Raw genomic sequence first — 26,952 nt, forward strand, 5'->3', positions numbered from 1 at the left:
CTAGCGAAGCATCATGTGAACCCTGCAGTAGGGGTGGCCCACGCCTTTGCCTGAGGCCTAGTCGATGCCATACTTGTGGGCAGTGGCCTCCGAAGCAGCATAGTAATAGTACCCCTCAAGACTGGCTCAGTAGCTGGATCTGTACCACCAGGCACCAGGGACCGCCACTGCACAGTTGCCCTAGCTTGAATCATGGTCTCTGTCATAGGTGGTAAAAGCCTTCCCATTGTGGAAGCTCAGAGAGTCCCCTGCAGGGAGGAGTGGAGGAGTGGAGTATGCCAGGCACCCTTAAAGATAATACCCCAAGGCAGCCTCCAGTCAGTGATGAGGTAGACATTATCAGTCCCCATGAGACCCCGACAGCACCAAGGGACCAGTCTTGTTTGTTTTTCTATGGTCATTCAGCTAGTCCGTGGAACTGGGGCTTGAGCTCAGAACTATCTTGTTCCAAGCTCCAAATCTTATCCCCTCCAGAACTCACAGTTTCTCTCCACCCTCTTTGTCTCCTCTCAGCCCCAGTTAGCAGCCTGGGCAACCGTGTGCCAGGGAGAGCTGGGAGGAACCTCTTGGGCCTGGGCAGGAAAAGGGGCTCCCCAGAGGCACCTCCCCATAACCACTTCCCCCTTTCAGATATCTCCCAACACTCACTGCTTCTCTGAAAGAAGTCTCTCTGGTTCGTGCCTCCAGTACAGAATGTGGCTGCACATCAAAGCCTCAGCTGGAGGCCCTGCCCCCACACTGTGGCCCCACTCATGTTGTACAAGGGGAAACTGAGGCTGTGGCCGGGAAAGGACTTGCTCAGAGTCCCATAGTAAGACCCAGCTGCACACTGATGTTCTTCCCTAGAGCTTAATTCTTTCCTTCAGTCACCGTCTTGTTTCAAGATTGCCATTTCTCAGATGAGGAAACTGAGGTGCACAGAAGGGAAGAAGTCACCTAGCCTTATTCGTGTACGCAGGGAAAACGTTGAGAAACAGCCAGCCTCCCTGTTCCCCACTCCTCCAGGGGCCCCCTGCAGGCCACTCCCCTGCAGTGCCCTCTAAGAACTTGCCCAGCACCCACTGGTAGTACTTCTGAATATAGTTTAGCGGACAAAGGTACCAGTGCCTTTGAAGTCTTCCAGCTCTACCTGCCCTTCCTGGGCACCTGGGAGGAAGAGGAGGCTGGGATGGTAGGGATTTGGCCTTGCCCCGCCCTCTTGCTGGGAACTCACCCTCCAGAGTAAGCTAGTATAAATTCTCATTCTCCAGCCAGAACTCAGACTCCTGTCTCTCAAATCTGCTTTGTAGGAGGTCCAAGAGTGGAGGAAATCCACAGACCCATCCTGTCGTCCCCGGAACACCTGGGCAGTTTCTGTGCACGTGCTACAGCTCCAAACTGGTCTGGGGCAGGGGAAGCCAGGGGAGGTGGCAGTTGAGGCTGGGTGGATGGACACTTCTCTGCTCTTTGGATTGGGGGCTTATTGCTCAAATGTGTCACCTCCGAGTGACACATTTGAGCCTGTGAATGATGATAAACTCAATTCCTTCATTCACTTTTGTTGACACTCAACCCATGGCAAAATCTTGTAAGCCCCTGGGGAGATTGACATGATAAAAACACCATCCTCATCCCTGGGAGATGGCCAGTCCTTCAGGAAGTCAGGCAAAATAACCTGTTTAATTTGCTGTGATAAGAAGTGAGATATTTAAACGTTACCCACAGAAGCCTAAGCTGGCCTTTTCCTCTGCCTTTTCCTCTGCCTTTTCTTCCTCCCCCAAGCCAAACAGTCCTCCAGCCCGAAGAGTCCCCTCTTAACTACCTTCCAGATGACGTGCGTCCGATTCCATTGATGGCGCTTTCACTGTCTTCTGCCTCGTCCATTGAATCTTCTGTGGTACAGCCTGGTTTTTGTTTTGTTTTAAATTAAAATATTATCTGTTTGGGGAGAGAAAGGAAATGTGTGTGTGCGCGCGTGCGTGTGTGTGTGTGTGTGTGTGTGTGTGTGTGTGTGTGTGTGTGTGTGTGTGTGGTATATGTATACATGTGAGTTCGGTTGGTATGTGTTTAGGGGAGAGACTCTGTGTGTGTGTGTGTGTGTGTGTGTGTGTGTGTGTGTGTGTGTGTTATATGTATACATGTGAGTTCGGTTGGTATGTGTTTAGGGGAGAGACTGTGTGTGTATGAGTGTGTGTGTATATGTGTGAGAGTGCAGGTGCCCTAGAAGAGCATGTCAGATCCCCTGGAGCTGGAATTCAGGCAGATGAGCCGCCCAGTGTGGGCCCTCTGCCCGGTCAGGGCTCTCTTCTAGCCATCTCTCCAGTCCCATGCTGCCCACCATGGGCCTCTAACTCCAGATACTCCGAGTATTAGGATTACAGGCATGCACTACCATACCTACATCTGACTTATCTTTCTTTTTTCTTTTTTCTTTTTCTTTTCTTTTTTTTCTGAGACACGGTTTCTTTGTGCAACAGTCCTGGCTGTCCTGGCACTCACTTTGTAGCCCAGGCTGGCCTCGAACTCACAGAGATCCACCTGTCTCTGCCTCCCAAGTGCTGGGATTAAGGTCTTTCTAAAACTAAGTCTGACCTGGCCTCTTTTCTGCCTAAACTTCCTGCATGGCTTCCCCATTGCCCTCCAGATCAGTAATGCAATGTCCTCTGTGAACTGGCCTCTGTAAAGGTCCTGGCTGCATATTGATCTGCTGCTAAACACCGCCCTCCCAACACCCTCAGCTTACTCCCATGACTCCTTAGCCCTTCCATTCTCCCACTTTCCTGAGTTTATCTTTGCTTCTACTTGTAAAGTGCTCCTGCACCTCGTGTGCCTAGAGAACTTCTACAGGGCCTTGAAGGTCCTTCTAAATGACACCTCCTCCATGAAGCCTTCTCAGACTTCTTCAGTCCCTGCAGGAGCTGGGCAAGCTCCTGTCTATGAAGTCTAGTAAGATATGCCTTGCTGCCGGGCGGTGGTGGCGCACGCCTTTAATCCCAGCACTCGGGAGGCAGAGCCAGGCGGATCTCTGTGAGTTCGAGGCCAGCCTGGGCTACCAAGTGAGTTCCAGGAAAAGGCGCAAAGCTACACAGAGAAACCCTGTCTCGAAAAACCAAAAAAAAAAAAAAAAAAAAAAAAAAAAAAAAAAGATATGCCTTGCTTCAGTAGACTTTGGCTCCCCCTAGGGAGACAGGGAGAGCAGTGACCACTGGGCTTTGCCTATGTCCTCTTTTCCTTACCAGCCAGCTACTCCCTGAAGTGTCCATATCTCAAAAGGCTGGGAGAGCTCTACCCCCTGGTAGACACAAATGGTACCAACCACTCAAGGTAGCACTGGGACTCAGCAGTTTCTGGCAGCTCTTGAGACCTGGGAAAAGGGAGAGAGATTGAAAAAGGCCCCAAGCTATTTCCCAAACTTCTCTACCTAGATTCTGGAACAAGTAAGGGACCCAGCAGCCCTCTCAGTTCCTGCGAGCTTCTGAAGAGGGGACTATGAAGAGACGTGAGGAGAGGCTCCACCACGCCTGGAGTCTTCCCAACACCCCAGCTTGGTCCGATTCCAAGTTCTTTGCTCCTGTAAAGGCCTCCTCACCCACCTGGCATCAGAGCAGGCCTGCTGATGTCCTGCCCAGAGAGAAAGAACTGGGTGTTGACTGTGAGGTCTGTGCACCTTCACCGAGGCTCCATGAGCCAGCAGTGAGGCAGAACCAGCCCTACTCCAAATTCTCACCATTCCCTCCAACACTTGCAGCCCTAAGTAGTGGAGAGGGCCCAGCCCTAGTCTGTGAACAAAGCAAAGTCTGAGGATAGCCTCAAGATCCCCAGGTTCCCCCTTGGGATCCATCTTGCCTGGTGGTCCAGGTCACCCTGAAATCTCAGAAGCAGATGTCCTAAGTCCTGCCCCATGCTCAGGACAAAACAAAAACAAAAACAAAAACAAACAAACAAACAAAACCAGGATTCGGTGCCCCGATCCTATCCTCACCCTTTTCTGGCTCTCTAATTGGTGGCAAGAAGTTGGTCCTTTCTGAGCCTCACTATCCTCTGCAGGAAAGCATGGGCAGTGTGACCTGCCTGGCACACCCCGGGATCCTGGGCACACACCCATTTGCAGCCTGGCACAGAGGAGGCTCCTGCTTCCCTGTTGCGGCTGCTCAACCCAGACAGCCCCTGCTGCACTCCAGTGTCTTTTTTTTTTTTTTTTTTTTTAAAGATTTATTTATTTATTACATATACAGTGTTCTGCCTGCATGTATGCCTGCAGGTCAGAAGAGGGCGCCAGATCTCATTACAGATGGTTGTGAGCCACCATGTGGGTGCTGGGAACTGAACTCAGGACCTCTGGAAGAGCAGTCAGTTCTCCTAACCTCTGAGCCATCTCTCCAGCCCCGCACTCCAGTGTCTTAGTCAGCGGTCTACTGCTGTGAGGAGACACCGTGACCACGTCAGCTCTTACAGAGAAAGCCTTTAACCGGGGCCTGGCTTACCATTTCACAGGTTTAGTCCATCATCACCATTGTGGAGAGGATGGTGGCGTACAGGCAGAAGAAGTAGTTGAGAGCTATTTCCTGATCTGCAGGCAGAGAGAGAGATAGAGAGACAGAGAGACAGAGACAGACAGACAGACAGACAGACAGAAAGATTGAGCCTGGCTGGCATGGGCTTTTGCAACCTTAAAGCCTTCCCTCAGTGACAAGGCCACACCTCCTAATCCCTCTCAAATAGTGCCACTTCCCCATGACCAAGCATTAACTATATGAGCCTATGGGGGCCGTTCTTACTCAAACCACCACACCCAGCCACAGGCTGCCCCAGCCAGGTCCTTAGCGTCCCTTACCTTGGGGACCTGTAGTTTCCTTCTCCCCAGGACTTCCTGGGACTCCCGGACGACTGCTTGGGAAGACAGTTTTGAAGGCTTCCAGTTCCCTGGGTTCTGCATGGAGACACAGGGCAGTGGGCACAGGGTGGACATGTCTCCTCCAGACTCCTCTGCAATTCCTTCTGCCTCCCAGACTCTAGACGTTAGGGTATCTGCTTCCTGAGATGATAAGGTTTTGCAGTATTTGCATCCTATTTACAGATATTTGCGTGAGCAGCCCAGATTATCAAGCTCTTACCTTTTTTGGGATGAGGGAAGAATGAAGAGTGGGTTGATGTGGAGAGCCACCTTTCAGCTCCCTGGGCAGCTAGGGTGAGCCTGGGCCCTCAAGCAGACAGCCCTTCAAACAGGCGAGCAGGAACAGTCGGGCCCAAAGTAGGTCCATGTTGCTGGGGCCACCAGTGGGAGGGCACCAGCTTAGAAGGACCAGGCCGTGAGGGTGGTAACTTGAAGCAAGACTTCTTCCCATTGTCCCCCAGGGACACCCCACCCAGACTGGAGCCAGCAGGGTTTTCCTCCCTCGGGCCCCAGAGAATTGATATTGCCTCTGCCTGTTCACCCTCACATCCAGGGCTCAGCAGCCATCTCTCCAGACCTCATCACTCACCCCTGTGGATTCTCCCCTCTCCTGCCCGCCCCTACCTCCCCCATCCCACCACACACACACACACACACACACACACACACACACACACACACACACCAGTCACTCAGCATTCACACCTTCTAGGTAGAATTTCTCCTTTATTCTCCACCTGTGGGGCTCTGCTCTCTGTGAAGGTCCAGCCCTGTTGCTGTCTCCACCTCCCGTCCTTGCCAACAATATTAATAGTGGCCATTGCCACCTTGTATGGGTCACCTGTTACACTCAGGTGTCACTCTTAGTCACCTGCCGGTGTTCACTAGTGCATATGGAGGTCAGAGGTCAGTGCTGGGTGTCTTCCTCACTTTCTACCTTATTGAGAAAATATTTTATTCATTTTATTTTATTAATTTATTTGAGACGGGGTCTCTATTATGTAGCCCTGGCTATCCTGGAACTCGCTATATAGATGAGACTGGCCTTGAACTCACAGAGATCTGCCTGCCTCTGCCCTCTGAGTGCTGGGATTAAAGGGGTGCTCTATGCCAGGGCCAGGCACACTTGCCTTCTATGTGGGAGCAGAGAGAGGGTCTGAAATGCTCACACAGCAAGCATCTTACTGACTTACTCATTTCCCCAGACTCCAGTTCCCTACCATTGGTCCTGCTACAAAGTAGGCACCTAAGAAACCATAGTTCCAGGACAGGCACCAGAAGTACATGGGAAACCCTGTCCCAAAAAGAAAAGAAAAGAAAAAAGAGGCTCATGCCAGGCATGGTGATGTAAGCCTTTAATGCCAGCACTGGTGAGGCAGAGGCTGGCAGATCTCTGTGAATTTCAGGCCAGTCTGGTTTACCAAGTGAGTTCTAGGCCAAGGCCAGCCATGGCTACGTAGAGAAACCCTGTCTCAAAAACAAAACAAAAACACGGAGCTCAGAGATGAGCCACGCTTTTGCTGTACCACCCTTACCTGTCCAAAGCCACAGAACATTCAGCCAATCCCTGTACAACAACCCCCACCCCAGCCAGAGAAAGAAGCACCCTTAGGGAAGTGCCCTGACCGCTTGTTCCGTTTTGAATTCCTTGGAGCCTTGGAAACATCTGTTAGCATAGGCAAATCAGTGGGGGTCAGGGTGCCTAGAGGCAGGAGGCTTGGCCCAGCTGTGAGAGGTAAGGACTGAGCTGAAGAAGAGCATGATGTGATGGGGGAGAAGGGAGGGGATGAGATCACCCATTCAGCAAACCCTCTGAGGGCCTGTCCTTTGTCAGGCCCAGTGTGGGTGGAGTGGGGATGGCTGAGGTACAATGAGGTGTCAGGGAAAGCAAAGTCTGTTTGTCTGTGGCATGGATGGGTCGCTGAGAAGGATGCCCTGAGCTTCTCCAGTTCCACCTCAAGGGATCTGTCTTATACGAGCCTACAGCAATGCCAGGCTTTGCACACGGGCCTGTACATGACTACTTATGAGTCAATATGGAAATAACCCCAGCAGTCATTGATAGGATCCAGGCAAATAAATTATGACCATCTGGACAAGTCACAGGATGCATCTGATCTGTAAGGAAGCAGTGACTGCAGAACAGCATGGACCCACTTTGTGCTATAAAAGAGATAAACATGCGTACAGAGGTTGTAAATTCACGGAGAACTGCTGTCTGAAATACACCGGTAACTGCAGCTATCTCCGGGAGCGGCCAAGGGAAGGAGTGCTTGTCACTCTTTGTCTTATTTTTCAATTGTAATAAACACCATGACCAGGGCAACTTATAAAAGGAAGCGTTTAACTTGAGGGTTCATGGTTCCACAGGGTTCGAGCCCGTGATCACCATGGCAGGGAGCACGGCAGCGTGCACATGGGCGTTGTGCTCAGCAGTAGCCGAGAGCTCACAGCTGATCCTCTGGTCGGAGACAGAGAGCAGGAGCTAACTGAGAACAGCCTGGGCTTTTGCAACCTCAAAGCCCACCCTCAGTGACGTGCTTCTTCCAACAAGGCCACCCTTCCTAATCCGTCCCAGACAGTTCCAGCGACAGACCCGGCCTTCAAGTATATGAGCCTGTGGGGACCATTCTTATTCAAACCTCCTTTCATTACTTTGTTTTGTTTTTGAGACAGAGTTTTTAAGGCTGGCCTTAAACTCTCGGCATCTTCTCCCCCAGCCTCTGGAGAACTATGAGTACAGGTGTGCACCACACCTGGCTTTATTTTTACATTTCTTTCTTTATCTGAGTGTATGTGTGCCATATTACATGTGTGGAAGTTGAGGGCAACCATGTAGGAATTGAACTCAGGCTTTTTTTTTTTTTTTTTTTTTTTTGTTTATTCGAGACAGGGTTTCTCTGTGTAGCTTTGCGCCTTTCCTGGAACTCGCTCTGTAGACCAGGCTGGCCTCGGACTCATAGAGATCCGCCTGGCTCTGCCTCCCGAGTGCTGGGATTAAAGGCGTGTGCCACCACCGCCCGGCTGAAATCAGGCTTTTACCTTCTGAGCCATCTTACTGGTCCCTACTTATTTACCACTATTACTATTTTTACCTATTTATGGGACAAGGTTTCATGTAGCCAAGGCTGGAGTTGAACTCCTGATCTTCTGCCTGTATCACAGATGCAAACCACACATAGCCCCACCTCCCACTGAGGCATGTTATTTGGGATTCTCCTCACTGTGTGTTTCCCGTCTTGCCTCTCCATGGTCCGTGGTGACAGCGGAAGGTGTCAGTACAACGAAACCGGATGGATGGATGGATGGAAGCAGATTCTCCTTCCTCTTTTCCATGCTTACAAGCTGTGCATCGGGCCTGGGGCTGATCCCTCCATCCTGTCTAATCTACCTGTATGATTGACAACGGTGTTCCCAGCTCTGTGGCCATCCGTGATTTCAAATTTGCCAAGGTAGCCATGCTTCATTACCACAGTTAGAGACCAGATGGTGACCTCGGAGCATGGCCTCAGAAGGATCTCCAGCCTTGTGGACCACCTCCGGGCACAGCCGGGGCATTCGGATGTGTCATCATGGCTGCTTGGAAAGATGGGGGAAGGAGCTGGCTCCAACACTTCTTTCTTTAAGATTTTATTTTGTTTGTTTTGTTGTTGTTGTTTTGTTTGTTTTGACAGGGTTTCTTGTGTAACAGCTCTGGCTGTCCTTGAACTCACAGAGATCCACCTGCCTTCCGAGTGCTGGGACCACCGCCCTGCTGTCCTGGAACTCATTCTCTACTTTTTTTTTTTTTTTTTTTTTTTGGTTTTTTCGAGACAGGGTTTCTCTGTGTAGCTTTGCGCCTTTTCCTGGAACTCACTTGGTAGCCCAGGTTGGCCTCGAACTCACAGAGATCCGCCTGGCTCTGCCTCCCGAGTGCTGGGATTAAAGGCGTGCGCCACCACCGCCCGGCTTCATTCTCTACTTTCAAAGGAAAAGACAGAATTTGATGAAGGAGGCAGACACAGAAAAGCAATCAAGCAGAGAGAGCTGAGGGAAGGGCAGTATGTCAGGAGGAACCACAGATGCAAAGGCTTAGAGAAAAGAAGAAAGCAAGGTGGCTGGAAACCGGGGACGCAGGGAGCTAAAGGAGGCTGGTGTCTGAATGGATAGATGTGGGCCTTGCATGGCCGCAGAGGAAGGAGAGCACTAAGGAAGGGACCCACGTGTGGCTGGTGATGTCGTATGTGAGCAGGTGAGCCCCAAGGCCAAGGAGTAGCTGGAACTACCTGTAGATCCCAGGTTCCCGTGAGGCTCTTCAGCTGCAGCCAGAGACCCCCTTGGGAACACGGGTGTTGAGTGCTCTGGAGAAGAATGAATCACAATCCGCCTGCTCTGAGCCTTTCCACATCCAACCAAGATGTTGTCCCACTTTACAGGTAAGAAAATGTGGCCCAGAGTTGTGAAATTCCTAGAGTTGGCATTAGCGGAGCTCACAACCTCCTAGCACAGCTGGAACAGAATATTCGAGATAAGACCCCAACACAGGCCTGGAAGCAAGTACAGTGCCAGGATTGTCTTCTGCCTGCCAGAGAGTCCCAGAGTGCTACTACCCCCACCCTCACCCCCACCCCACGCCCTCAGCTTTGGAGCTTAATTTTAGGGACAGAGAGTGGCAGAAGCTTCCAGAAGGGAATCCTGGTGTTCTGTTCACCCTAGAGTCAGAAATCTTAGACTCCAACCCCAGCTCAGTCTCTCCAGGGTTGCCATCATCCAGGGGTGCCATCATCCAGGGGTGCCGTCATGAGTGAGCACAGTTACCTGGCTGGTGGCCGTACTCTTTCTAGAAGAGGGTCAGTCACCACAGAGGGCTGGGGAGGTGACTCGGTAAGAGCCACTGATGTGCAAACACGAGTTCCTGAATTTGAACGCCCAGCACCCATGTAAAGAAGCAGGAATGCATGGGTTACCCCAGCACTAGATCAGGGGCATGCAGACAGACAGGCAGGTTCCAGCTGTCTGGCCAACCAGCTAGACAAAATGTCAAGCTTCCAGTTCAGTGAGAGACCCCCGCCTCACAACAATAAGAGGAAAAACAATAAAAGGAGACACCCAACCTCCTTCTTTGGCTTCGGCACGCTCACACAAGGGTGTGTGTTCTTGCGTAGTCACATACACCACACACAGATACACTATACACACATATGTGCTACACACACACACCACACAGATACACTACACACACATACATATGTTACACACACCACACAGATACAACTGCACACACACACACACACACACACACACACACACACACACACATAAAAATTAAATTAACCTGAGAAAAAAAATATCCCAGATGAAATTCCCTTTTGTTGTGATGATTTGACTTTTTGAGATGGGTCTCATGTGATTCAGACTGGCCTTGCATTCATTTGCTTACATTCTCACTCTAATCAGTGATGACCTTGAACTCCTGGTCCTCCTAATTCTATCTACCAAATGCTGAGGTGACAGGTATGCATCACAATGCCTGACTTGAAAATAAAAAATTTTGAGGCCTTATATAGCCAAAGCTATTCTAGAACTTACTATGTAGCTGTCACTGGCCTTGAACTCCTGACCCTGAGTGCTGGATACACACCACCACACCTGACTCCCAGTTCCTAGCTTGGAAATACCTTTAAAAAATGTGTCTTTAGCTGAGCGGTGGTGGCGCACATCTTTAATCCCAGCACTGGAGAGGCAAGCAGATCTCTGAGTTCAAGGCCAGCCTGGTCTACAGAGCAAGTTCCAGGACAGCCATAGCTATTACATAGAGAAACCCTGTCTCAAAAAAAACCACAAAAACCAAAACAAAACAAAAGAACAGTGCATGATCTTAACTGCAGAGCCATCTTCCCAATCCCTAAAATGTTTTAATTTAAATATTTTTAGTATCTATTTGTGGGTGGCAGGCACATGCCACAGCGCATGTGTAGCAGTCAGAGGACAACCTGCAGGAGCCAGTTCTCTCCTTCTATCAGGTGGGCTCTGGGGATCGAACTCAGCTTGTCAGGATTGCACGGTAAGCCCCTCTACCCACTGTGCCATCTTGCTGCCCTCCCACAGCTTGAAAATATCTTACAGGCAGACAACAGTACTAGACAGAAATCCCTCCCTCACCCCATCCAATTCACAGACAGCCCAAGACATCGGCCAGGCATCATGGGGTGGAAACAGGTCCTTTATTTGGGGGTAGACCCCAGACTGGGTTGGTGAGAAGCAGCAGCAGACCTCAAGTGCCAGGCTGGGGGCTCAGCTGGCTGGATGAAACATGAGGTGGATGAAGGATGCTCTCAGCTACAGGTGCCAGGCCCAGGACAGGAAAGAATGTCAGCCATCAGCGCTAAGCCTGCTTGGTGTCCTGTGCCTACGGGGGCCAGAAACGGGTGGCCAAAGTGTGTCCCACCCCCAGTGCTCATAAGGCAATCAAGAGGGTGGCCTCTGAGTCCTCTGTCCCTTCGAGGTGGAGCCAGGACCACTGGGGTCAGATTCTGTGGAGGCCAGACAGAGACAACACTCAGGGGTGAGGATCCCCTCCCCCCACTTTCCAGAGATCAGGCACAGCTGGAAGAATCAACATTTTAATGCAGGCTGCACACCTGGCCCCACAGCACACAGAACAGGCACACCAAAGCCTCGCCCAGCCCCTTCCTCAGAGAAAACCACACTGGACACACGGCCCTGGCTGCTGCCCACAGCGGCAGTGGACTGAGGACTGGCCTGGGGGCTGACACCTACTGGTTCTCTTCCCTGCTGGCAGCATGAGGAGACAAAGACACAAAGGCTCAGCTGGACCCTCAGACACTGAACTCTGAGGGCTGAGTCCCGGTCCCACCCAACATCTGGCAGGGGCAACCTCAGCTAGACAGAGGAGGGGTATTGTTCCCAAGGGGGATGTTGGGAGAGTAGGCATTGTCTTTAGGACCATCCCATAGAGACAGGTTGCCAGGTTGCCAGGCAGGAGGGAGTAGGGGAGGCAGCTGGCCCCCGTTGCTGGCCCCTGCAGCTGGCTGGCCGTGTACTCACAGTGTCTGGTAAGTGCTGTCCTTGGCCTTGAGGAAGCGCAGTATAAAGAAGGCTGTTGCTTGCAGACTCAGCACCAGCACAATGCCCCCGATGAAGCTGGCTCCGTCAAAACCCGGGCTGTGGGCTTCAGGGACGGGGGGACTCCCTGTAGGGTGGAGGTTACAACAGGCCTCTGTGGACCCGGATCCCACACCTGACACCTTGAGGCTTCCTTCAGCCCTCAAGATGGGGCCCATACTACCAGGCTCCGAAGTCCAGTTGAAGGCTGAGGATGGCGCTCAGGGATGGAGCGCTTGCCTAGCTTGTCTAGTGAGGCCTTGAGTTCGATCCCTGCATGCATGCACACACACACACACACACACACACACACACACACACACACACACACAGAGTGGGGAGGTGAGTCCATCTCAGGCTCTTCAAATCCCACAAGCTGGTGGAAGGGAGAGTTGAGGCTGGGATGGGTGGACCTTGTCCAGCTCTGTTCCTGAGTTGCTCCATCGCTTTATGTCACCCACACCCTCTCTGGGCCCCCTGGTCACATGGGGCCAACAGTGACCAAGGTCCTCTGCATCCTTGCTGTCCCTCACTAGCCTAGTAGAGGAAGGATGGACCTGGAACTCAGCCACCAGCCCTCCTTACGGCTCAGGGCACAGGCCTGGAGCACAGATGAACCCTCACAGTGCTTGAGGCCTTCTAAGCCTGGAGTCCTCACCAAGAGGGGGAGGAGCAAAGGATAAGGGGAGTCCCAGGACCAGCACCCTAGTGAGGGGACAAGTGAAGACTAAACACAAGGCCAGACCGGGCTGTCACCTCCCAGTGACCCTTTCCTCTGCCCTTTGCCCTTCCCTGGGAAGGCCTGAGCACTGAGTTACTTACTGGTCCAGGCTTTGGTGGCTACCAGCTGGACCACATTACCCATCAATTCCAACCAGGGATTTGATTTCAGGCCCTGGGCCAGGTGCCCAGGGCAGGAAAACACTGGTAAGTAGACGATCATTCTGGGACAATGGACAAGGGGCCCAACTGGGAACAGGGTCTCCTTCCCAGAGGCCATGGACAGTGCAGAACCTAAGGACACGAAGTGGGAAGGGGGCGGCTCTGCTGTGGCTGAAGCTGAGGGCTGCAGAGAAGGACGCTGGGGGAAGCGGACAGACAGGGAAGAAGTGAGCTGGGCATGGCAGATCTGGGGCTCAAGCCGAGGGAGCCGAGCCATCAATAATTAATTCTTTAAGATCAGTTGCCGGCTTTAATTAATCAAGAGCCTCTTCAGCCATCCTGGCTAAGTTTAGTGACCTCTAGGCCTCGGAGCGGGAGTGGGGACCTAGAGGCAGATGGGGTTCCTCCCCTGCTCTGCTGGGAACCCACTTTGGGGCCCTCAGCTTGCTGCAGGTGGTCACTGAGGGCATCTCTTAGCAACTGGAGCCACACCTCCTCAGCTCCAAGCAGGGATCTGGAGGGGTCACCCTGAGTTCCCAGAACGGGTGACGGAAACTGTCATTTCCCAACTGCTTTTGATGCTGATGCAACAGACCGTGAAGTGGGCCTCACACGGTCTCATAAATCCTCATGGCTCTGTGAGGCAAGTACCGTCCAACCCATCTCACGGGTGCCGAGAACTCAGAGGACCGAGGTCACGGAGGAGCATGTCAGGGCCTGTGCCCCACGCTGCCGTTTCCTTCTGCCACAGTCCAACCCCCTCCCCCCGGGGAGGACCCTACCTGTTGTGCTGGTCTTCGGTTCATGGGTGGGGTGGTGGTGGGAAGCTGAGGAGACAGGGAATCCACGATGAGACAGCTCTCCCTCTGACCAGGATCCCTAGCCTGGGTCAGTCGCTGGATCCCACTCAGACGGCACCCCCACCCCATTCAAGCCTGGTCAGCCAGTCTCCTCCCCCAGCTGCGCTCCATCTCCGATGCCACCTGCTTCAGGAGGATTCCTCCATTCCAAAGACCTCACTGCGCCTCACTTCACACAGTGCTAGCTCCCCCAGCCCCTGGGCACACCTGGACCAATGTGATAGGCTAGGGCACCAGCCAGGCCAAGGTACAACTGCTTGTGGACAAGGCCCCACCTGTCCGTGGGTGCAGTCCACTCCCCGAGAGAAGTTGGTACCTCCTGGAAGCAGGCAGTGGCTGCTGACCCCTCACTCCCCTCCCTTCATGTAGATTTAGAGTTAAACTCCCTTACCTGGGCATGACTCTGAACGGTTATAGACAGAGCAACCCTCCTTGACCACCTCAGCTTGGGCGACACAATGTCCTGGTGGGAGAAGCAGCAGGGAAGAGGTGTGGGGAGAAAGCTGGGGTGGGGTGGTGGGGATGGACTCGGGGAGGGCTCGGCTACAGACCTGGCTCCTCTGGCCCACATCGCTGCCAGACGCAAATGGAGAGGTTGTGGGCTCTGTCCACACAGCGTTCACAGTGTCCCAGGTGTTTGCAGCCCCCTTGGGCAGTAGGCCAGATGTTCAGGCGGATCAAGGCTGCCCGCCCAAAGCCTCGCGCTCCTTTACCTGGGAGTGGGGGTTGGAAAACAGCAAAGTGCCAGGTACCTTGCACTGCACACCTCCCCGACTATGGCGTCTCTCACCCCTCCGCACGGGCCTGGAGCTCCCCTAGCCTTACCCACCCCTCCACCCCCAGAACTTCTTCCTTTACATACTCCTGAAGTTCCCAGGGGCATTTGGAGTCACCCGCTCCACCTATCCACCTAAGTCTCCTAGTCCCCCCCACCTAGAACCCATAAATAAGCACTATGGTCTTAACACAGCCCTGGAGCCCTGAAGACGATGAAAAGGTCCCCCCCCACCCCCCACCCCCAAGCCTAGACGTGCGGGAACTGGAAGCTAAAGTGAAGTACACCTGCCCCTGCCTTGCCCCCTAATCAGGTCCTGCCCAGCGTTACCAGCTATAACCAGCTGGGCACACAGGAGGAGGCAACAGCAACCGCCGCAGAGAGCTGCGCGCAAGGCGCGGGGTCCGCCGGGTGCGGTCATGGGCGCGGGGGCCGGGATTGGGGGTCGGCGGACAGCTGGGGTGGCGCGTCCTTTCTTGACTCCACTCGCGGAGCTTGCCAGAGGGAGACCTGGGCAACGGGGGCGTGGCCACACAGGGGCGTGGCTGGTGGGTGTGGCCGGTGGGAGGGTCCAGGGAGAGCTTGGCCAGAGAAGAGGGGGCCAGAGGGAGGCGTGGCTGTGTTCGGCGGTTTGGGGCGGGGTTGGACCAAAGGGATGGGGCTCCGCCGGGTCACCGAGGGCAGCCGGGCGATGGTGGTACACGAGTTTAATCCATCAGCGCTCAGGAAGCAGAGGCAAGAGAATCTCTATGAGTTCGAGGCTAGCCTGGTCTACAGAGTGAGTTCCAGGACAGCTAGAGCTACAATAAAAGGCTGTGAGCCTCCTCCATGTGTGGGTGCTGGAGATCGAACCTGGGACCTCAGGAAAGGCAACCACTGCTCTTAACCACTGAGCCATCTCTCCAGCCTCCAGTAACCCTTCTTACCAACAAGATGTAAAATATATTCTAATCAGAGTCAGTCAGCTAATGTCCACAGCTGCTCCACGGCATGGGCTGTGCCATGTTCAGCCTGCAGCTTCTCAGGGGAAGTTATAACTCAGCTGGGCCTCCTGGGGGAGGGGGGTGTCCCTGTCTCCGGTGCACCTCCACCTGGGTGTCACTAGGCTTCTGTTTCCTGTCCTCCACACAGGAAAGCTCTAGCTTCTCTGTTCTTCTCACTGCCCCCCACCACCCAGGTTGGAGCTCACTTGGTTCTCACCCCTGCCCTCGCCCCCAGCTCAAATCCTCAGACCCCATCTCCCTGTCTCCTGGGCCCCACAGTCCCTCCCTGAGCGGGCCCTCACACAGATGTCCACATCTCTCTCAGTGACTTGTCAGCATGGCTTGCCCTCTACCTGGAACCCTTGAGCTCCTGCCTCTGGGTGTATCTTGCTTGTCTCAACCTTTCCCATCATGCCTCATTTCCATGATAGGAAGGCATTCTTCTTGCCTTTATCCCAGCTCTCTGCCCTTAGCTCCATCTGTCCAGCTATTACTCCTTTGAGCCACCACTGAAAATGATCCTTGGGAAAAAAAAAAAACCCACCCCAGGTCCTATTGCCCCCTCAGCCCCGCCAGCACCTTCCAGCTCCAGGCTCTCTCCATCACCCACTGGAGACTCTCCTGATGCATTCTGGGCTCAAGCCTACGCTCCCTTAGCTTCTGTGTTCATCCAGCCTCCTCTCTGGCCCTCATACTCTTCCCCTCCTGGGGGACTGTCCACTTGCTGTGCCCTGTCCTGGAAAGGCAAGCTCTTCTGTTCCCTCTTGAAGTGACTCATTTCCTAACCTCTCTGCTGAAAAGACCTCTCCTAATTATTCTACATGCCAGCACCTGCATTCCTTTGGAGCGCGTGTCCAATGCATAATTAACTGCCCATTTTTTTCCTGGTCTACACGCTCCACAATGGCAGGAGCCATGGCTTTCTTCTTCCCGGGTGAACCCCCTGCACACAGGATGAAGTAGATGCTGATTAGCTCTCCTGTCCTACTGTTCGTGTGCATGTGTGCCTGTGCATTGCTCTATGAGACCCTCAAGGACTTGATATCATAGACGACATCATAGTTGGCATCTCTTTGGGCGTTGTCTGTTTCTCTCTATTCTCTCTATTAAGATAGAAATTCCAGGAAGGAGGAATGTTTTCTGTTCACTGCGGTGTTTCTCTCCATGCCTGGCAAATAGCAGATACTCAATATAAATGAAAGTGGAACATGCAGGAGTGTGGCTTACGTATTGTTCTGTCCCCTACCTGACCCCGAGACCAGGCCACTGTTAGTAGAAATTGGTTGAATGAGGGCTGGAGACATGACTCCGAGGTCAAGTGTATGTGTTGATTTCCAGAGGGCCTGGGTTTGATTCCTAACACCGACAGTTCACGACCTTCAATAGCTCCACTTCCCGAGCATCTGATGCTCTCTTATGGCCTCAGAGGGTACCGGAAAAACAGTGGCACACAGACATACATGCAGACAAAAAACTATACACATAACATAAAAATAAAGAAATATTTAAAAAAGAACATTAATTCAATGACTGGATCCATACCCCACCCCACCCCAAAAAAATGTGCTAACTGTCCAGTCTCCTGAATTTTGGACAAAGTCAGAATGGAGACTAATTCTCTGTGCTTCTCATATATGCATGGACAGACACACATGTCCCTCTCTTTGGATGTAGGCCAAAGGTCCCCAGGCTGGCGGAGAAGACAGAAGTAAGGAAAGTTTTGCCTGGGGCTGGTGAGAGTAAGCTCCCGTGGTGGAGCACTTGTTCAGCATGCAGGAAGCCTGGGTTTGATCCCCTGCACCAAAAACGTAAACCCGTGTGTAGTGGTGCCTGCCTGTAATACCAGCACTCTGGAGGTGGAGGCATAAGATCAGAAGTTTTAAGTTTGTGGTCAGCCTTGGCTGCTTGAGACCCTGTCTCAAAGAAAAAAACAAAAAGTTTCACCTGGCCAGGGAAGCTCATAGCCATCTGGTGGCCACCTGAGGAACTGCAGGTTTGTCAGTGAGATGACTTCACTCAGCCCCTTGTTGGGAGAGGGTGCCATCTGTGCCAGAGTGGGAGGCACCCTGGGCGTGGCCACAGCTTTGAAGTCCAGTGCTACCACTCGCAGTGTGGATTGGGCAAGTCCTTCGGCTTCTATGAAGCGTGGGCTCTGTCCCTTCACTTTGTAGGGCTGGTGGTGGGGAAGCAGTAAGGAGATGGAGCAAGAAGGGCTTGTCCTTCCCCTGGAGAGAAGGTCTCAGGGAGGAGAGAGCACGTAAGAGCTGAGTTCAGCCGGGTGTGGTAGCTCACCTGTAATCCCAGCTAAGGAGGATTCCCACAAGTCTGAGACACACATGTGTATGCACATCGAATACACATGCACACACATGGGTGAGCATGTGCACAGACACAGACACACACACACACACACACACACACACACACACATACACACACAGAGTTTGGTGCCTGAGAGTGCACACATGTGAAAATCTATTGTCTCACTCCGTCTTTGAGTCTCCAAGTGCTCTCAGGTTAGACATACCCTCACACTTTCCCTCCCTGGCAGCCAGAAAGGCAATCCTCGCCATAAAGTACACAGTGACACGCAAATGAGGGAGTTCATGACCATCTGTTGGCTTCAGCAGAAACAAACGGAAGCTAATGTCTTCACCCTGGGATAACTGTCACTAAGAAATTTGAAGAAAACTAGCTCAAATGTCCAAGACCACACAGGATGTTATCTTCATAGTTAGATTCAGAACCTGTTTTGGTGCGGGATGTTGGGGCCACTGTATGTGTGTGGGGGGCACAGCTTGCTTGGGTGGAATTCATGGTTATCCTATAAAGAAAAATTAATCCAAATACAGATGGCAGGATATGGTCTGTATGAAGCAAAGATCTCAAGAAACTGCTGGGGTTGGGGATGGTGGGGGATGGGGTGGGTAGGATGGGGATGGGGAGACACAAGCCCTGGAGAAATGGCTCTGCAGTTATAAACAAACACTTGCTGCTCTTCTAAAGGACCCAACACCTCCTCCAGGCAGCTCACAACCACCTATAACTCCAGCTCCAAGGGATTTGATACTGTCTTCTGGCCTCTCTGAGTATCTACACATGCACTCAACCTAGAAACACACACATACACATCAATTAAAATAACTATCTTTTTGAGACGGGCTTTCTCTATGTAGGCCTGGCTGTTCTGGAACTCACTCTGTAGATCAGGCTGGCCTCGAACTCACAGAGATCCACCTGCCTCTGCCTTCCAAGTGCTGGGACCAAAAGTGTGTGCCACCCACCACCCAGCAGTAAAAATCTTTTTTAACAAAGAAAAGAAAATATTGTGCTGGAGAGATGACTCAGCAGTTAAGAGCACTTGCTGCTCTTCCAGAGGACCCGGGTTCAATTCCCACACCCACATGGCACCTCACAACTGTCTGTAACTCCAGTTCCAGGGGACCCAACAGCCTCACACAGACATACATGCAGGCTGAACCCCAATGGGAATGAAATACAAATAAGTTAAAATTTTTTTTTAATTTATGAAAAAGAGAAAGAAAACAGCTGTAGGGACAGGTGGACAGCACGGAGAAGTCAAAGGTCAGCGCTGAAGTGGCAAACAGGAGCATCTTTGAGGACTTGACTTGCAGAGATAGGACAGTTTGTTTTTATTTGGGTATGGGTCTCATGTAGTCCAGGCTGGCTTCATAGCTCAGGATGACCTCAAACTCCTGATCCTTTACCTCCCAAGTACTGAGGTTACAGGCGTGTGCCCCCGTACCTGGTGACTAGTTCTCACCAGCGCATCGGTGAACTGCAAACCAGCTGCTCACGAGGGCAAGTGTCCCTCAGATGCCACTTTCGTCCACCACCACCTTCGCACCTTGTTCCACCCCCTTCTCTGAAAGCCTAGCAGAGGAGGGACAGGGACAGGATTAATTGGTCATCTGTGACAGAGGTCAGGAAGCCTGTTTGGGAAGAAGTGGTTAAGAGCAGTGCTCTGGGGAGAGCAAAAGGGTTTCATACACAGGAACAGCCCATGCAAAGAGCTTGCAACAGGAGAGTCTCATCTACCTGGCCCCTCAAAGCAGAGCTTCCTGTCGCTCTTCATTTCTTTTTCTTTCTTTCTTTCTTTCAATTTAATTAATTAATTGGTTTATTTTTACACTTTTCATTCTCTTAGTGCTCACCTATGCTTCCCCGCTGTCCTCCACTGGCCAAACATACCATTGACAGCCAGTACATAGAGAGCCAGTGCTGATAATGGGCCCAACGCCTCCTGACAGTCCCCAGTAGGCGCCAATATCACTATTTCAGAAATGAAAAACAAAACAAAAGAGGCTCAGAGAGCCTGAGAGACTCACTCCTCAAAGTCACACAGCCAGGAAATGGAGGGATATTAGGGTTCGAAGCTGGTCTACTCCTACCAGCTGAACTAACTACATCCGACCCAAAATGTGCCATTCCCTTCAGCCCTGGTTCCGTGGTATCTGTGAGGGTGTGTGATGTTATTCCCTGCCTCTTGGCCTTCCTTTCCTAAGCCTCAGACCCTAACTTGACTCCTGACTCCCATCACCCTCCTACAATCTTGAACATTCCAGAATTGGGGCAGGACTGGTTACTAGGGTCACAAGGTCACTGATGGGGCGTTTCCCTAGGGACGGGGCTGGCAAAGAAGTTTCCCCCCTGCTCCACCCCCTGGGCTACCTAAGCTGGGCGCTCAGAGAGGCTGCTCTGAGCATGGAGCTGCCCGGTCCTTCTGTTTCCAAGTTCTTCCCGGCTCCCTATCTCCTGCTGCTTCGGGGAAGTGACACCCCCCCCTCCCCATCCCCGCTCTGGTTTTCCAGATCCTTCAATAAATTATTCAGGTTTTGAAATCTTGCCAGGCGCACCCTCCCGTGCTGCGAGGACGCTATTGGGCCCACATCAGTGACGTCACCCAGCTCCTTATCCCAACCCCAGCATCACGAGACCTGTCCTGGCAGCAACTTACCTGCTGGGTCACCGTCCAGTCGTCAGACTTCCTACCCTCTCCCCTCACTCTGGGACCCACTCACAAGTCACTTGATCTTCATTCCGGGACCCCACAGTCCTCATTTAGCTCTGTCGCCTCAGTCCTTCAGCACTTGACAGGGTCACAGTGACCTGAAGTTCCTTCACCCGAACAGTCATCTCCAAAGCTTTGTCACCACCTCTGAGACCCTGGGGTCTCCGAGCTTCCTCATGCTGCAGTCACCCTGACACATCCCTGGCTGCCCTGAGGAGCCCTATCCCTCCCCCCACCGCCAACGTCCCCCAGCCACCGTCCTCCCAGATCTGTCACCACGCTCATATCGTCACAGCCACCCACCTCCCTACTCCCTCGTGCTCCTGTCACCGTCACCTCAGGGCCCTATCAGAGGCAAAGCCTGTCATCCTCACCGGGGACGCCCATTCAGCCCCATCACCTGTCTGGTGTCAGCCCATTTCTGACACCCGAGGGTGCTCGTCACCCCCGCAGACTATCCCGGTCCCTTGTCCTCTTCCCACATCCTCGGTGGCCTCCCTGAGCCTTTTGTGAGGCTCTCCCATTAGCGCCCCCCAAAGCCCCCCGACCCGCAGAGGGCGCAGCGTCAAGGACAGCGCGGGCCGGCTCTGGAGGGGGCGGGGCCGCGGCCACGGTCACTTTTTATGAATGGGGGAGCGGGCGGCGCGAGGCCTCATTACTATGCCGCGCAGCGCGCGCTGCGCTCCAGCGCGCCGCGCCCATTGGCCGACTGGGCTTCTGACGTCACCAAACCGGTGGCCGGGGGCGGGGCGGGGCGGAGTGACTCACGCCGCGTCTCCCGCGGCCGCGGGGGCTTCTTGGGGTCCGCGCACACCTTGCTCTGCCAGGACCTGAGTGGAGGCTCCCCGCGGCCCGGCCGCGCCCGGTCCTGAGCGGTGAGTAGCGGGGTCCTGCCGCAGGTACCCAGAGTCTGGGAGGACACGCAGGGTGCAGGGGCACCGGGAGGGTGGAAGGCTGCTTGCCGCTGCTCAGGGTCCGGAGGTCGTAGCTGGGATTCTGGATTAGCAGATTCTGCATTAGCATGCGCCTCCCCAAGTGTTCGGGTGCTGGAGCGGTGTGATGGGGTGACCCGGCGAAGGGTGAGCATTTCTGCCGGACCCGAGGCCCTGGAGGGACCGGCAGTCATCTGAGGTTGAGGTGGCAGGAGGCATCTGGGGAGGGCACCTGGGCTTCCCAAGCAGGGGGAGGTGTCTTATTTAGGGATTCAGCTATCCAAGGCAGGAGGCGGAGTCAGGCCCAAGATCCAGGTGTCCCGGCAGGAGGGGTCTGACTCAGGAATCCAGGCTTCCACCAGGGGGTGTCTGCTACGGAGACCCAGGGGTTAGGTGGAGAACGGGGGTCTGTCCGGAGACAGAAGTTTGGAAGAGAGTGTTGGGAAATGAGTTCCGAGGTGTTAGCCTAGGAATGTGGATTGGGGGCTGGCAAGGAGCTGCACCGGCTTTGCCTGGGGGCGGAGCCTGAGGCTGGCGGTGCTGCGAATCGTGAGGGGTCTGGGAGCTTCAGGAACCGAGTCATCATCTCCGATGGGAGGGAGCTGACTGCCCTCCTCCTTGACAGGATTCCCTCCCCTAGTCATGAGCCTTTTTAAGGCTCACCTTGAATCCTGTGGTTCCCCATTCACTTATGGTAAGCTTTGATCCACTTCTCTGACCACACGTGGCAAGGAGGTCTTTAATAGGAACAGAGAGGAAGGTGAAGAGACACAGGGAAGGAAGGATGGCCAGGAATAGAGGCCCCTGTTTTGAGGCCTGGGGGCATCAGAGGACAAAGCCTGGGGCAAGAGCTTCAGGACATGAATTGGGGAGCAGGGCCTTGGTACCCTACTTGTTATCCTGAGAGCTATCTCCTTCCTCCAAGGCCTCTTGTCAGGATACAGGCCTGCCAGAATCTCATAGGGCCTTTCTTCTACAGGTACCACGATGTGGGGTCCAGGCAGCTCCATGGCCTGGCTCTCAGCTGGCTCAGGCAGCGTGAATGTGAGCGGTGTGGACCCAGCAGAGGAACCCACCGGCCCAGCTACACTGCTGCCCTCTCCCAGGGCCTGGGATGTGGTGCTTTGCATCTCGGGCACCCTGGTGTCCTGTGAGAACGCACTGGTGGTGGCCATCATCGTGGGCACTCCCGCCTTCCGTGCCCCCATGTTCCTGCTGGTGGGCAGCTTAGCCATAGCAGACCTGCTGGCAGGCCTGGGCCTGGTCCTGTACTTTGCGGCTGTCTTCTGCGTTGGCTCACCAGAGATGAGGCTGGTGCTGGTTGGCGTGCTAGCAATGGCCTTTACTGCCAGCATCGGCAGCCTGCTGGCGATCACTGTTGATCGCTACCTTTCCTTGTACAACGCTCTCACCTATTACTCAGAGACAACAGTCACACGGACCTATGTGATGCTGGCCTTGGTGTGGGTGGGTGCCCTAGGCCTGGGGCTGGTTCCTGTGCTGGCCTGGAACTGCCAGGATGGCCTGACCACGTGTGGTGTGGTATACCCGCTCTCCAAGAACCATCTGGTGGTCCTGGCCATCGCCTTCTTCATGGTGTTTGGCATCATGCTGCAGCTCTATGCCCAGATCTGCCGCATTGTCTGCCGCCATGCCCAGCAGATTGCCCTCCAACGACACCTGCTGCCTGCCTCTCACTACGTGGCCACCCGCAAGGGCATCGCCACACTGGCCGTGGTGCTTGGCGCCTTCGCTGCCTGCTGGTTACCCTTCACTGTCTACTGCCTCCTGGGAGATGCCAACTCTCCATCCCTCTACACCTATCTCACCCTGCTCCCCGCCACCTACAACTCCATGATCAACCCCGTCATCTACGCCTTCCGCAACCAAGACGTGCAGAAGGTGCTGTGGGCCATCTGCTGCTGCTGTTCTACGTCCAAGATTCCATTCCGGTCCCGGTCCCCTAGTGACGTCTAGTGTCATCCCGGTGGTTCTGTGGCTTTGACGACTTCAGATCAGAATGTTAGGCCCACCGGGGCTTTAGTTCCAACCCCCCAGCTCCACACCCTTAAGACCCAGCTGGTTCTGGAGTTCGAAGACATTGGGTGTTTTAGGATCTTGTTCAAGATTCCTTCAGGGGCCCAGCCCAGCTGGATGCATGGTTCTAGAATGTTCCAGATGGTGGTTCCAAGTGGTTTGCAATTCCAGAATGCTGGGAATGTTACAGTATGATTCCAAGTCCTTGATCTTCCTTCCCTGAAACTTGACCTTGGCCATGTCACTTTAGCTTTGAAGCTCCAGAGTCAGAGAGGTTAAACACTTAGTTGCCTAGATGAAAGATTTATCACTATATATGTGAACATACAAAGAAAGTATATTTATTTATTTATTATGTATTTATTTATAAATTTACTTATGGGTGATAAGGGAAAAAAAAAGAGACCCACACTTTGAAATCTAGTCCGCACCAGGGTGTCCCCAGCCCCTTGTCCCCATTTCTGACCTCAGTTCCTGGAGGGGGGATGGAGAAAGAAAAAACACGTATTTTGTTATTTTTGCTTATTTTTTATCAGAGAGATCAAGAAACCAGAGCCTCCTCCCAGGCCCGCACTGCTCGGGTTTGCAGGAGGAACACACCAGCCTCTGGTTTTTTTTATTTTTTTAAGAAGCCATCACCTGAGTAACCGAGAACTCCTCTGCGCTGAGGCCCGGCTTCCCTCTGGTGGCCATTTGGGGGAATTGCAACCCGGCGAGGCAGTCGGGACTGTAAAACGTACCCCCATCTCCACTCCAGCCTGGCTTTCAGCGCCACAGCCATGGCCTGGGGGCCAGGCCTTACCCTGAGGTGCCCGAGAGGAGGCGGGGCAAGAGCCAATACCCCACCCCTCTGCCAATCGGGGTACGGTCCCCAGTGCATTCCTGTCCAGTCCCCAACCCTACTCAATAAAAAACATTTTTAATAAATATTGGTGTTTGTGCATTTGCATGGTGTGGAGTTGAGCCAGGAGAGCGAGACTCCCTAAGGAATCTGGGAAACTGGAGACCCAGAGTAGAGTGTGGCTGACACCACAAGATGCCAGTGCCCCTCGGACCAGACCCTGGATACTAGCTTGCAAGAACCTCAGCACCCAGAGACTCAGCATTCAGAACCAGGATATTAGACTCCTCATAGTTTGAGGATACCCACAGTCTGTCCACAGTAGCTAGTTCAGGGCTCAGGCATGCAGAACATGTTTCTAGCATGCAAATTCCCTTCACAGTAATAGCTTCCTTCCAACAGTGCTTCCTCTGGGCTAGGCATTGTGCTAAGGGTACTGCATATGCCTAACCAACATCCCCGCACAGATAATATTTTCTCCATTTTACATTCATGAGAAAACTGAAACTGAGGTCATATAGCTAGGAAATATAAGACAATATGCAGACCTGGAACATCTGTTTCCCAAATCTGTGTTCAGACCTCTGGGCGATGACTTCTCATTTCTGTCAGTTTTTTTTTTTCCCCTGACCCTGGGGCTTAGAACCTTCTGGACCTTACCTTATAACCTTAGGGCCAGTGGCCCACATTTGGGAGGTGGTCACATGGGGTCTGGTCACTGTGGAGCTGGTAAAGCTTCTCCATGTAACTGTGTAACTGGAGACTTGAACTTGGGGCTTAGGAAGGCAGGCCTGTACTCACCACAAGGGCAGAGACAGCTTCAGGGGAAGCTCTGGGCTGGTGTGGTACATGCCTGTTGTAACCCCTGTGTGGGCAAGCCAGAGGCCAGATGATCATGAGTACTAGGCTAGCTTCCGCGACACACTGAGTTCAATACCAGCTTGAGTTGTGTAGTGAGACTCTGTTTCAAAATACCTAAGGGCTGGAGAGAAAGCTCAGGGGTAGAGTTGCTGACAAGGCTCTGGATTTAATCCCTATCAACACACACACACACACACACACACACACACACACACACACACACACACACACACACAAATATAGGGAGGGTTGAAGAGACAGCTCAGCAGTTAAGAGCATTGGCTGCTTCTACAGAGGGCCTGAGTTCAATTCCCAACACCCACACCGTGGCTCACAGCCATCTGTAACTCCAGTTCCAGGGGATATGGCACCCTCTACTGGCTTCCACAGGCACCAGGCACAGATACACATGCAGACAAAACACCCATTCATTCACATAAAATGGAAAAACAAAGAAATAGAAGAGCAGCCAAGTGTGACAGTACACGTCTGTAATCCCAACACCTGGGGAGGGAGGGCAGGAAGATCTGGAGTTCAAGGCCAGCTGCAGCTCCTGGCAAGTTTGAGGCCAGTTACACAAGGCCCCATTTCAAAACAAACAAACAACAAAAAAAACCCCTAAATACATGAATAAGGAAGCTCTCACTAGTTCAGCCTGGCAGTCTGTAAAGTTGGCCAAAGCCTGAAGGAGTCATCACAGTATTTCTGGTCTAGCCTACATTTCTTTTCTTTTCTTTTTTTTAAGACTTATTTATTTATTAATACAGTGTTCTGTCTGCCTGTATGCCTGCAGGCCAGAAGAGGGCGCCAGATCTCATTACAGATGGTTGTGAGCCACCATGTGGTTGCTGGGAATTGAACTCAGGACCTCTGGAAGGGCAGTCAGTGCTCTTAACCTCTGAGCCATCTTTCCAGCCCCCTAGCCTACATTTCTATCATCACACAGATAGAAAAACCAAGGCCCCAAGCTGGGTGGTTGGTGGTGCATGTCTTTAATCCCAGCAGAGGCAGGTGGATCTCTATGAGTTCAAGGCTAGCCTGGTCTAAAGAGAGTTCCAGGACAGCCAGGGCTACACAGAGAAACCCTGTCTTGAAAAAGAAAGAAAGAAAGAAAGAAAGAAAGAAAGAAAGGAAGGAAGGAAGGAAGGAAGGAAGGAAGGAAGGAAGGAAGGAAGGAAGAAAGAAAGAAAGAAAGAAAGAAAGAAAGAAAGAAAGAAAGAAAGAAAGAAAGAAAGAAAGAAAGAAAGAAAGAAAGAAAAAAGAGGCCCCAAGCAGCTACTTATCTGTTCAAAATCAGTTGTGTTGGGCCTGCTGGGACACAGCTCCATTTCCATTTCTCAGGCTCCCATTCTTTTTCCTAGAGTTCAAGATTCCTCCCTAACAGAGACTACAGGAGTCCAAGACCCAAGGGAGGGATGCCTCCTGGCTCCAGCCTTGGCTGTGCTCTCACTCCCTCTTTTGGAAGGCCACCTGGATGAGATCTTCACTGCACACGCACCTGCTCCACGCACCTGCTCCACGCCAACCCAGAAGCCACACATTGCACATCCTAGCGTCACGGTACCATCCGTGGGGCAAATGCCCTACATCTGAGGAAGACGGATGCTGGATGCAGTGGTGCATCTATTCCCAGCACTGGAAGGTCAAAGCAGGAAGACCAGCCTCAGCTTTAGTGTGAGTTCAAGGCTAGCCTCAGCTTTAGTGTGAGTTCAAGGCTAGCCTCAGCTTTAGTGTGAGTTCAAGGCTAGCCTCAGCTTTAGTGTGAGTTCAAG

At 52.8% G+C, this 26,952-nt stretch overlaps 3 protein-coding genes across 25 annotated transcripts; 1 reads left to right on the plus strand and 2 right to left on the minus strand.

The window, feature by feature from the left end:
* Fcn3 (ficolin 3) lies at positions 1–8,124 on the minus strand. Its single transcript, XM_052715577.1, is given in 10 exon segments — positions 1–248; positions 1,102–1,146; positions 1,214–1,279; positions 1,282–1,342; positions 3,216–3,343; positions 3,569–3,595; positions 3,793–3,834; positions 4,814–4,991; positions 7,263–7,334; positions 8,098–8,124. Coding segments are annotated over 10 exon segments (894 nt in total).
* A 2,933-nt stretch (positions 8,125–11,057) lies between these two features.
* On the minus strand, positions 11,058–22,408 carry Cd164l2 (CD164 molecule like 2). Of its 23 annotated transcripts, none has more exons than XM_052717268.1 (9): positions 21,324–21,438; positions 19,653–19,770; positions 17,422–19,371; positions 14,825–16,951; positions 14,271–14,432; positions 14,111–14,182; positions 13,642–13,686; positions 11,921–12,065; positions 11,460–11,644 (listed from the first exon to the last, which is right to left on the minus strand). In XM_052717268.1, the coding sequence occupies exons 4-9, from the start codon at positions 14,913–14,915 to the stop codon at positions 11,629–11,631; spliced, it is 531 nt and encodes a 176-aa protein (XP_052573228.1). In that variant the 5' UTR covers positions 14,916–16,951; positions 17,422–19,371; positions 19,653–19,770; positions 21,324–21,438; the 3' UTR covers positions 11,460–11,628. The 23 variants fall into 23 exon arrangements, 20 of the variants coding, with proteins under 20 accessions (XP_052573220.1, XP_052573228.1, XP_052573227.1 ...); XM_052717267.1 differs by lacking the exon at positions 21,324–21,438 and adding an exon at positions 20,910–21,255; XM_052717264.1 differs by lacking the exon at positions 21,324–21,438 and adding an exon at positions 20,456–21,255.
* Gpr3 (G protein-coupled receptor 3) lies at positions 21,277–24,419 on the plus strand. The gene is made up of 2 exons (XM_052717258.1): positions 21,277–21,384; positions 22,421–24,419. Exon 2 carries the CDS (start codon positions 22,429–22,431, stop codon positions 23,416–23,418), a length of 990 nt encoding a protein of 329 aa, XP_052573218.1. The 5' UTR covers positions 21,277–21,384; positions 22,421–22,428; the 3' UTR covers positions 23,419–24,419.
* The last annotated feature ends 2,533 nt before the right edge of the window (positions 24,420–26,952 follow it).

This window comes from Peromyscus californicus, unplaced genomic scaffold, assembly GCF_007827085.1.
Source record: "Peromyscus californicus insignis strain IS unplaced genomic scaffold, ASM782708v3 Scaffold_5__1_contigs__length_169319896, whole genome shotgun sequence".
Taxonomy (NCBI): domain Eukaryota; kingdom Metazoa; phylum Chordata; class Mammalia; order Rodentia; family Cricetidae; genus Peromyscus; species Peromyscus californicus.